General features: G+C 34.1%; 2 protein-coding genes across 2 annotated transcripts; one reads left to right on the top strand and one right to left on the bottom strand.

Moving 5' to 3' along the window:
* Nucleotides 1-180: 180 nt before the first annotated feature.
* On the bottom strand, nucleotides 181-1,206 carry LOC108730277 (uncharacterized). Its single transcript, XM_018459858.1, has 3 exons — nucleotides 1,070-1,206; nucleotides 803-992; nucleotides 181-504 (listed from the first exon to the last, which is right to left on the bottom strand). Exons 1-3 carry the CDS (start codon nucleotides 1,204-1,206, stop codon nucleotides 487-489), a joined length of 345 nt encoding a protein of 114 aa, XP_018315360.1. The 3' UTR covers nucleotides 181-486.
* A 2,247-nt stretch (nucleotides 1,207-3,453) lies between these two features.
* On the top strand, nucleotides 3,454-10,877 carry LOC108730278 (uncharacterized). Its single transcript, XM_018459859.1, has 5 exons — nucleotides 3,454-3,595; nucleotides 7,387-7,597; nucleotides 7,824-7,959; nucleotides 8,060-8,293; nucleotides 10,501-10,877. The coding sequence occupies exons 1-5, from the start codon at nucleotides 3,468-3,470 to the stop codon at nucleotides 10,632-10,634; spliced, it is 843 nt and encodes a 280-aa protein (XP_018315361.1). The 5' UTR covers nucleotides 3,454-3,467; the 3' UTR covers nucleotides 10,635-10,877.
* The last annotated feature ends 1,067 nt before the right edge of the window (nucleotides 10,878-11,944 follow it).

Below are 11,944 nucleotides of genomic sequence, written 5' to 3'. Positions count from 1 at the left end.
CCTGCTGAATCGTGACGTCACACGCTATAAGCCAATCACACTTTCTTTTCGCTCCTCTGTTTTTTAATAATTTTTAATAATTTTTTGGCCGTAAATGAGTATTGCTAATATTGATAAATGGATCTTATGAACAATGCAGATAATTTAAATCTATAAATATAATTTTTTTATGACTAAATATTCACTATTTTATTAAAATAAGTTAGGTTAGGTCGGTGACAGCTGTTGTTGACAGTTGATTTAAAATTTACATAAACCGATGTGAAATGGCAGAAAATTTGCAGAAACGAGTAATGGCAGAGAAAAAAAGAAATTACAAGTGGTGTTTTGTGCCTTCATGCACTCAAAACAATATCTGTTCTCCATCAACAATTTTCCTGTCAGTGCCAAAAGGAGAGATTCGAAGAAAATGGTTCGAAATCTCAGGCCGAACTGATGCTTCAACTATATCGCTGACTAGTAGTTTGTTTTGTTGTGAACACCATTTCAATGTAAGTCATATACCTAAAATATAATAAATTAATCCTAAATAATTCAAAATAAATTGATTTTATGTTTGCAGTTAGAGGAGGATGTTGAAAATTACATGCAAGTCAGGTTCATTCCAAACGTACTCATTCGCTTAAAGAATGGAGTTATGCCGACAAAATTTGCTTGCCAGCCTCATCGAGAAACATCAGATGCAAGCAACATTAATGTTATTAATATTGGTATCATTCAAATAAAAATTAATATTATCGAATTACATTATATGTGAATATAATAAATAATGTAATACTTACAGATCGTCAGTAATACTTACAGCTGCACAGTCTTCGCATCGAACATATTCGACCTTGTCTATCTCTTCGTTAACAAGCATCGATACAGAGTAAGGTTTATTATTTACTCTATGTTCAGGACATATTTTCCCTCGGACTTGGCAGAAATTACCTTCACGTTTTACTTCAACGTATCCCACAGCTGCATCACCATAATCTTTATCTTCAGCCCTGTAAAATACAGATATTGATTGTGGAACTATATTAAACTTTTATATATATTGAATGTATGTAAAGTGTGTAAACACCTTTTAGCTTTAACACCTCTTGTCTCTGCCACGTTAAAAAATTCATTTTCACTAAAAAAGTCAGCAACCATTAAAACGTTTAATTTTGGTAAATTATCCGATTGAGCTTTAACAAAACCTGTAATATTTCTCGCCATGTTGTAACTGATTACTTAGGGTGCGTTCCGTTTCTTGCATGATGTGCATAATGCATCATTTATCCTTGTTTAACATTCGGTGAATAACAAGGATAAAAGATGCATTATGCGCATCATGCAAGAAACGGAACGCACCCTTAGTAATTCGCATGATCCGTTAAATATCACATTTGTTTTGTTTATATATCTTATGTATGTGTCATTTACATGAAGTATGTATTTACAACGTTTAAACTTACCGGGCTCTGCTGAATCGTGACGTCACGGCCAATCATATTGCGTTCACTCCCCACTCATTTTTTAAGCACTTTTAATCGTTTTTAATAAAAAATCCTATTATTAATATCACTTTAAATTACTTTTAAGTTAATAAAAAGCGTATAAAGTAATTAATTATAATTTTTTTACACATTTCAATTTTTACAAATAAGACCCTATTACAGAAGTTAGATTTGATGATCATAAAACCATAAAGGTAAATTTTCACGAGTTGCTCAAATCGGTTGTTTCAGCGACAAAAAGGATCACGTAATCAAAATTGACGAATATCATTCGTCAATTTTGATCATGTGATCCTTTTCCACGGTGGAACTATCATGCGTCGAAACCGTCGAATCTGGTTCATTTTGGCTTGTTCTGTCTGAAGAAACGTTGGTGCATTGCATTTATTAGTTTCCGCATTTTCGCGCTTCATGTAATGGCACCCTTACGCCAAATCATAGTGGAACTTCCACCATGATTTGGTGTCAGGGTGCCATAAAGCTCATTCTACAATGAGCAGTAAAATGACGGACACTCAATGGCTCAGTTCCAATCTGACCTGGTTGCGGAGCCAATAAAACGAAGAAGAAGAAGAATGAGCAGTAAAGGCCATCACACGTACAAAAATTTTAGTTGTAATCATAAGGCCGTAAGCAAATCGGCCAATCACAGTCGAGCGTTTTAAAACACAAGATCGTAATTTTGATTGTGATTGGTCGATTTGCGACCTTACGATTACGACTAAAATTTTTGTACGTGTGATGGCCTTAAGGGTATATCCACACAAACTTACATACCTGCATAAACGTATGCATAAAAAAAATTACCCAATCGCATTTCTCTTATAAAGACACACATAAAATATGATTGGATAATTTTCTTTATGCATATGTTTATGCGGCTAAGCAAGTTTGTGTGGATATACTCTAAGAGTATAGTAAGGCTGTAAGACACATCGGGAGTAAGCTGGGTTTCCAGTATAACAGGGCGTAAAGTAAGTCAGTAAGTGAATGGTTGAAATCTATTTCCTACGTTCTACTCTCTCATTGCTTACGGACTTACTCTCTATGTCCTATATACCGGAAAATCAGTTTACTCCCGATGTGTCTCACAGCCTTACAACCACTCCTACTGCTCATTGTAGAATGGGCTTAAGGCGTTGTCTACAATATGCGAAGTAAGCTTGATTTTAAGAAGTAAGAGTAAAAAATTGACCAATCATAATCAATTATTCTTCTCACATTCGACTATGATGGGTCAATTTCTTACTCTTACTTCTTAAATCAAGCTTACTACGTGTATTGTAGACGGACCATTACATGAATGCGTGGTCTACAATGAACAGTAGCAGTAGAGACTGTAACCATGTCGGGAGTAAGCTGGTTTTCCAGCTAAGCCATTAATGGTTAGTCGATGAACGTCAAATCGATGTTGATTCAACGTCACATTCAATGGCACTTCAGCTTTAGCATTGAAAATCTTGGCGTGTTCTTTTGAACTTGCACTATTCAGTGCAACCTATGGAACTCGTCCAGTATTGATGTGAACTGAGTGCGCACTGGAGCGCACTAACTTTTCCCAATCAAAAACGCTATTAATAAATAAATTATATACTCATATGCATATTTTTAGTGTTTATTGTTTTGTATTATCGATTATCCTATGTAGCGTAACTGTAGGGATTTAAAAATTATTTTGTGGAGATATTTTGATAGGAACTAATTTTTGATCTCTGGCAACACTGCTTCAGAGAGCACGCGCAGAGAGGCACTTTCGTAGGCTGTACGCGATGAACTTTCGTGAATGGCTGCGTTCAGCAGAACGTTTGTTTTGAAACTGTTGGAAGTTTCCTTCGCGCTGATTGGATCATACTTTTAGATCTAGAAGAATGGTCCTATCTCAGCAGACAATCATAAAACGGTTGCAAAACTGTTGAGTCTGCTGAACGCAGTCATTGTAGCTGGAGAAATACCTTAACGAAGCATCGTAAACAAAAAAAAATGGATGATGAAGAGATAATACAATTGCGTGCTCTGAAAGATCAACTCCAGAAGAAGGTTACTTATTTGAGAGACAGGTTGAAGGATCAAGAAGAAAATGGACGTAAAGAACAAATCAATTTCAACATGTAATCAACTTAATATAAATGCGTAAATTGGTAATTATTCAGAAGAACTGCCTTTAAACCGATTTCGATGAAATTAGGCTCATTTTTTACGCGTTTTTGCACAAAATGAAAAAATCTGCCAGAAAAAAATGGAAGACTGCCCTATGAAGCGAGATATTGAGTGTTAAAGTTGATGATTATTGAGGTTAGGAAATCTACCACACCGACTTAATACAGCTATGTATGTATATGTATTTCGGTCGATATTTATTTAGAATCGTTACCTCGCTTCTGATTTTAATGAAATTAAGCTTATTCGACACGTTTTCACTCAAAACGAAAGCCTATTCTTGCTATGTGCGAAAAGTCGTAAACTCGTGTGGAATCGTTCAGATGTTTACAACTTTCCACGCGAATCGCGATTCTACGTTTGGCAGTTTGCAGGTTTCCAAGTTTGCACGCAAAGCGAGATTTAATTAAAAAAAGAATTAACTTTGAATTTACGAAAGGAGGAGCAGAAACCCTTTGCATGTACGTATATGTATACTTAACGATTGCCGAAAGTTCCATCCCCTCTCCTCTCTCGTCGCCGCGCGCACGCGGGATCTTGTCCTCGAAGTAAGGGCACGCCGTGCGAGTTTTCCCTGATTCCCTCCTTGGAAGGAATTGGCTGAGTCGGTTGTAGAACAAGTCTTCTTGAAAATAGATAGAGGAGATCTGACAATAGGCTGTTGTTGCAATACCATTTATCTAGATACAGTGAACGCTAAAGTCAGGTTATCTTCTTCTTAACAACTAATTTAAAAAAGGACATGACTTTAGCGTTCACCGTATCTGAATTCACGTTATTGCAAAAACTGTTTTTTTTTCTCCATGGCTATCGCTTTCTTATTTATTTAAATTTATATTGACATAATAAATTATGTCGATATAATAAATTTTAATATTTAAGTATCAATCAAGTATAGGGGAGAGTGGTCTAAATTGGACCTATTTGCAGTTTCTGCTCTCTATAAGGCGTAAATAAAGTCCGATCGTAAAATCGAAGCTGCCGTTGGAAAGATCATTTAATTCCCTTCATTTTTGCTTCAGATAGATTATTTTGACGTATCTCTCACCTGTGTTAAACTATAATGGAAAATGTAAAAACGCTCTTTCCAGTCCGATTTGGAATCATCGGTTCCAAATCGGACCATCCCCTGGTTCAAATCGAAAACTCTTATTTTTATGGATTTTTAGATAAAATTTTAAAATATTTTAATGTCTCTCTTAGTATTGAGTAAAAACGAGCAATTTGACAGTCAGATAAAAATTTTTTCGGAAAAAAAAATTACTATTTATATTATTATAGAATTGAAATCAATAAAACTCAACTAATCTGAGTCTGATGACTCATAATATTTTACTGATTTAATTGCTTGGACCAGATCTGGTCAGCCAATCACCAGTACTACAACCAGGTCTATATAAGTTATTCACTGTACTGTCTGATTTGGACACGAGTCCTTTCGAATTTTGGAACAAATTTTACAATAAACCGCAAAAGTGATCACGAAATGCTTGATATTTTTTAATTCTACACTCTTTAATTATCTTAAATCAATTACTTTTCAAATTTTTAACACCTTTTAAATAATGATTTACAAGGATTTTCTTTTTTAAAAAAATTTTCGTAAGATGACTGAAAATACATATTTGCCTCCATTTTATGAATGTTATGACAAAGAACTGTCAAACTGCTATCGCATGTTCGGTGTCTTATAAGGACTTTACATTATAAATAGTACGCAAATCTGCTTAACCGTATTCATTTAAATTAAAAAGGTCCTATTTGGAACACGGTTCGATTTAGACCACTCTCCCCTATATTTAAATATCATTTTTAAAGTACTAAAAATAGCTGGAAACTTTTTGGTAATATTTCAAAAAGATTGCAGATTCTTTCTGTAACGTTTCATCAATCTTTCAATAAGGTTTCATGTGCAAGAATCGCGGACATTTTGCTATTCCAAAGCTGTCTCAGAAATGTTGCAGACATATTTCGCAATTTTTATGAAATGTTTCAGTTGAAACTTTCCAGTTAAAATATTTCTGAGATATTTCAGAAAACTAAGTGCTGTATGGGACTTCCACCATGTGTGGAACCGCACTTCGCATGGAAAGTTGACCTCTGAACGATTCCACACGAGTTTACGACTTTTCGCACATAGCAAGAACAAGCTTTTGTTTTGAATGAAAACGCGTCGAATGAACCTAATTTCATTAAAATCAGAGATGAAATAACGATTCTAAATACGACTAAAATACGCGTATGTACATAGCGCTGCATTAAGTCGGTGTGATAGATTTCCTATCCTCAATTATCATCAACTTTAACGCTCAATATCTCGTTTCACAGGGCAGTCCCGGATTTTTTTCTGCCGGATTCTGGTAATTGTTGAGTTTAGGGGCCTAACTTCGGATCTTGATAAAATTAATTTTATTCGACACGTTTTTACATGAACTGGACGAATATGATAAAAAAAGTGTCGCTCTGTCCCACGAACCGAGATATTAATTGTTAAAGTTAACAGATATTCAGGTTAAGAAATCTGTCGCATCGATGGCATAGAGCACAGGTAAAAAAACTTTTAACGATTTCGGACTAGTGTCCATGAGACCGAGCATCGCGCGCTATGACAAAACAGCAATGAAATGAGGAGTAGGAACGGTAATGGGCATGAATACCAACACATTTCAATTTCAGATAAAAAAACACCGACCTTGGACAGCTCTGGCATAAAGGGTTACATAAATCCTCTGCTTTATAAACACAAATTCTCTGCTTTAAAAACAAATTCTCTGCTTTAAACGCAAATTCTTCGTTTTAAAACACAAATTCACTATTAATACAAAGAATTTGTGTGCTTAAAACACTGAATTTTTAACGCAATAAATTTGTATTTTTAAAGCAGTGAATTTGTAAAACAGTAAATTTGTATTTTTAAAGTAGTGATTTGTGTTTTTAAAGCAGTGAATTTGTGTTTTTAAAGCAGTGAATTTGTGTAATTAAAGCAGGACGTATATATAGGGCGGAATCCATAGATGTTGCTCAAGATTCAAGATGGTCTTAAGCTAGTGCATGAACCAATCAGAGACCGTATTAGTATCTTAAGATATTGGGTGCATTCAGTACCACGACCGCTCAATGATAACGCTCGCTGAGTAAAAAAGGGATTAATCAATAATGTCATTGAGCTGTCGTGGTACTGAATGCACCCATTGCTTGAGATTAAGACCGGACTATGGATTCCATCCATAGAGTTGTATCGAATCAGGATGACAGTTATCTTAATCTCTAAAATCTCGAACTTTAACACTTAATAACTCGATTTACGAGACCGTTCACTGAGTTTTTTTGTCAGATTCTTTCATTTTGAATGGCAATGCGTCAAATGAATACATTTTTATTAAGATTCTAAGGAGGAACCGTATTCTAAATAATTACTATTTTTTTAAAGCTGAAAATTGTTTTTGAAACCGAGAATTTTTGTAATTGAAGCAAAAAGATCTTTACTTCTATGGTCTCATATCCCTCTATACCACCAATGTGACAAATTTCTTAACCTGAATATTTATCAGTTTTAATAATTAATATCTCGGTTCGTAGGACAGAGCGACACTTTTTTTGCCAGATTCGTTTATTTTATGCAAAAACGCGTCGAATGAACTTAATTTCATCGAAATCCGTTTAGAGGCAGTTTTTCTGGATAATTACCCATAAAGTTTTTATTTTCATCTATGAATAAACTATGATTTATGAATGATTGTAGCACGCTGTTTTCTGATGATGAAGATCACAAACTGTCAGAATCCTTATCTACCAAGTACAAAGCTAAATTATGTGAAATTACAGCTCAAGTAACCGGAATAACATTCAAAGATGTTGATAGAAAATGGTTACATGATGATATTTATGTATATATTGCTAAAGTAATAACAAAAACAATTTCATTTGATATTGAATTAACAGTGATTTTGAAGGTATACAAGGAATATACAAAAAGGATTGGGGCTGCGTTTGGAAACATCAGTTCGGAAACCGAGTACCCCGTGTATCGTTTTATCCTTGTTGTTTACCCGATGTTAAATAAAGATAAGATGATACACGGGGGTACCCAGGTGATATTTCCGAATGCAGCCATAAAATATATAATTCTATGAGCAACTATTTTTTTTTATTTATTTGTTAATTTCTTTTTTTTTTCAGAATTTAAATGATGATTTTAAAATCAAGAACATAATATGTTATTTCAATAAAGATATCCATGATTATTATATATTGGAAATATCCCCTTGGTTTCAGAAAATTACAAATATGAAAAACTTTTCTCTTCTTATGTCCGGTAAGTAATCACTAAGATTATTATAATGTAAGTAATCAATAAGATTATTATAATGATCATATAAATATTATTCATCAATAAAAGCTGTATTTCTTTTTAGCATTTTCTGATTACAACGAAAAGAATATCCTTAGATCTAAAATTCTACATAGTTTAGAAATACAGAAATATGCAAACACTGAGCAATGTACTCAGGAAAACGGAGGTATATTAGTATATGTACATTCATCTGTAGATACAGAAAAAAGCTATGTGGTATTTCAATGGACAATAAAATTTTTGGACTTGACGTGGCAAATTGAACATTTCTTTACAGTAAAGTCTACAGACATAGGTAAAAAATTATTTACCTCTTATTACTAAATAAAAAGAATATAGTGGTGATTTTGATTAAACTTTGATAAACTTTATCGACAATTAATATTTATAAATTTAATTGTCAAACAGTATGAGGACAAATCAATAAGTTTTTAGAAAAACATAGTAAAACACATTTTTTTTGATCGATTCATTTTTATTTCTCAACATAGTCTCCTTTCAGCTCGATACACTTGATCCAACGATTCTCCAACTTTTTCAAGCCGTCCGAATAATATGATTTGTCCAACCTTTCAAAATAAGCCTCTTTTTCGGCGATGAGCTGCTCTCTAGTGGTGAATGTCTTTCCTCCGATCCATTTCTTCAGGTTTGGAAACAGGAAATAGTTGCAGGGGGCTAAATCTGGCGAATATGCTGGATGAGGAAGCAATTCGTAGCGGAATTCGTTGAATTTGGCCATCGGTGCCGGACACGTGTCAACCCATGCATTGTGGAAGAGCACTTTCTTCTTCGCCAAATGGGGACGTTTTTTCTTTAAAATGTTATTGAAACGGTCCAGTAGCGCGTTAACCTATGGGCTTTTGGGACTTGAGCCCTAGGGCGCCAAAGTGCCAGAGGCGCCTGGGGGCGCCACAATTTAATAAATGAAAAAATTAAGTTATTTAAACAAGCGCATTTGTAATTTTTGCGATTTGTAAAAAATCATTGATAAATAGCTTCTGTTTAATAATATATGTATGTACTTTCGTTATCGTTATAACTCCGTAAAGTTTTTTTATTATGGTGAAAAAACTGCGGAATGGCGTTATAACGATAACGAAACTTGTTAAGAGTAATAGAGTAGTCCTGCACTGTTTTGTAAAAACGATGTGGCAATGACATAGCAATATTGTGTTCATGATGGTAGCAATAATAAAGGGTTGGGATAATCGGTTTTAAAAAAGAAGTTGGTACTATTATACGTTACTTTTGAAAAGTGATCTTCGCAACGCCGACACTACCGATTTTGTCATTTCTGTCATGGAAAATTAGGACCATCCTCTAAAACAAGATCAGAAAATCATGGAAGTAGTGTCTTATAAGGAGGGCGTTTAGAGATCACAAGCCCCTGGGCACAAATTTTGTTAACGCAGCTCTGAAACGGTCCAATAAGGTTGCGTAGTAATCACCATTGATCGTTTGCTTCGACGGAAGGTAATCGATATGAATTATACCGCGTGCATCCCAAAAAATTGTAGCCATCTTTTCCGACCGACTTCACGGTCTTCACCTTCTTCGGAACTAGTTCACCCGGTGAAGTCCATTGTTTTGACTGTTCCTTCTCGGGTGTGAAGTAATGGATCCATGTTTCGTTCACAATAATGAATTGACGCAGAAATTCATCTGAATTACGTTGAAACATCTTCAAACATTGTTTTGAAATTGTCACACGGTCGCGCTTATGGTCCACAGTGAGCAAATGTGACACCTATCTTGCCGATAGCTTTTTCATACCCAATTGTTCGTGCAAAATTGAAATCACTGTGCCATGTAATATGCCTGTGGCCTCAACAAGCTGGCGCACTTTCACTCATCGATCAATCAAAATAATATCGTGGACTTTATCGATGATTTCTGGCGTAGCAGCCTTAATTGGACGTCTAGAACGAGGTGCATCACATGTGGACCACGTTTAAATTCATTCACCCAATTGTATACAGTCGCAAATGCTGGTGCAGATGTGCTATGAACATTATCCAACTCTCTCGGCTTTGATTTCTTTCGATGTTAAACCTTTCATATGTAAATGTTTGATCACTGCACGAAACTCGTTTTTTTCCATTTTGCAAAAAATACAAAGGTTGTTCGCTTTAATCGTCTACAGAAATGAAACCATGCGATGAATTCCGCTCAAAATTTGACAGTAATCAGCTGAAAGATGCTATTTGTCAAAAAGTAATGTGACATGACACTGCGAGTGCCCTCTGACAGATTTTCTAAGGACTTCTTGACTTGCCCTCGTGTCTCCAATATTTTGTTAATATAGAATTATTAATTTTTTGTTATTTAACACGTGCATATACACATGCATAATTAGATTAGTTTAGGGACTACAAATTATATAATAAAAATTTTATAATTTCCGATTAAGTTAATCGCTAAAGTTAATTGTGGATTTGATCAAAATCATTCTATAAATGATAAAAAATACTATTAATTGATTTAGAAACGGAATTGATTTAGGAATGGAATTTTCTGAAGAAAATCGGTCTTTATTAAAAGAATTTTGCAAGTTTGGCTTGACGAAAAACACTCTTGTAGAATTATGGGAGAAATTGTGCATCGCTAGTGATGCTTATGCTGGAAAAAATGCCTGACAAAATTCATTATCTTTAATTACGAGATACTAAGAACTTATGATATCTGTTATTCCAATTATTTGAATAATTGTATGAATTTGAATGAAAGTATGTAAATATTTTATTAATAAATTTATATACAGGATGTCCGGAAAATCGCCCGCAATACTTTGGGAAGTGATTCAGAACTCAAAAAGAAGGACAAAAAGCTATATAAACATAGGTCCGGAAATAAGTCATTTCCTAGTCATAACCATTTTTATGTAAAAAAAATTGTAATTTATTTTTTATAATCACAATCATAATTTATGTCATAGTGTTTTAATATAAATAACTACATTTCGGACTATTTTGACGTTACCCAGGATGCACTACGTTGAAGCATCGTGCACTTGGCATCCCTCTAATGAAGTAAAAAAATTTTTAAATAAAAAAAGTATAAAAAAGAGGGACGTCAAACGGACCATGCCTCCACGTGGTACATTCTGAGCAACGCCAAAATAGTCCGAAATGTAGTTATTTATGTTAAAACACTGAAATATAAATTATGATTGCAATTATGAAATATAAATTACAATTAATCCGTATAATAAATCAAACTAACAAAGACTCCTTATAAATCAAAAGAAATTGGAAAGAATAAATTACAATTTTTTTACATAAAAATGGTTATAACTCGGAAACGACTTATTTCCGAACCTATGTTTATGTAGCTTCTTTCCTTTTTTTTGGATCCTGAATCACTTCCCGAAGTATTGCAGTCGATTTTCCGGACCCTGTATAGTTGTGGGTAAACCTTAACATAAGCCTCCTTCCCTACTTCCACTGTTGATAAAATTAGACCCATTTGATGCGTTTTTGCAAGAAATTTACGAATCTAGCTGATAAGATAATCATCTGAATGTTATATATTATAAGCGCAGAAAATTAACTGCGATATGAAGTCGAATCTATTAATTGATCAATGGTTTCTATAACTCACGCGTTCGTTTTTGTCTTATTGTTGTTTTGTCTCTCTTTCCTCTTTGGTCTTTGCAAGTATTTCCTTAGGGTGCCGTCACATGCGGCGTAACCTGCGTAAGCGTAACCTGCTTTCAACCATAGGATTTCAATGCTTTTGTTCATATTAATAAGGCAAGTTAGTATAAACGAAAGCATTGAAATCCTATGGTTGAGCTTTACCGGCACCGGCATAAGTTAACGGTTCCCTATAAGCGCAAAATGTTCCTAGAATGTTACATGAATATTATTAAAAAAAATTAAAATAATGTTATTATAATATTTCGAAAATATCATAAATATTTTTTTAATATTACAGGAGTATTCTA

This window comes from Mycetomoellerius zeteki, unplaced genomic scaffold (assembly GCF_001594055.1).
Source record: "Mycetomoellerius zeteki isolate Tzet28-1 unplaced genomic scaffold, Tzet1.0 scaffold88, whole genome shotgun sequence".
In the NCBI taxonomy this organism is placed as follows: Eukaryota; Metazoa; Arthropoda; class Insecta; order Hymenoptera; family Formicidae; genus Mycetomoellerius; species Mycetomoellerius zeteki.
Note: the sequence above shows the minus strand (reverse complement) of the source record. Positions and strands in the feature narration are given on the sequence as shown.

Coding starts and splice junctions, on each gene's coding strand:
- LOC108730277 (XM_018459858.1), bottom strand. CDS start 1,206: ATGGCGAGAAATATTACAGGTTTTGTTAAAGCTCAATCGGATAATTTA. Junction 993..1,069: donor AGAGGTGTTAAAGCTAAAAG/GTGTTTACACAC, acceptor TGTATTTTACAG/GGCTGAAGATAAAGATTATG.
- LOC108730278 (XM_018459859.1), top strand. CDS start 3,468: ATGGATGATGAAGAGATAATACAATTGCGTGCTCTGAAAGATCAACTC. Junction 3,596..7,386: donor GAACAAATCAATTTCAACAT/GTAATCAACTTA, acceptor GAATGATTGTAG/CACGCTGTTTTCTGATGATG. Junction 7,598..7,823: donor AATTAACAGTGATTTTGAAG/GTATACAAGGAA, acceptor TTTTTTTTTCAG/AATTTAAATGATGATTTTAA.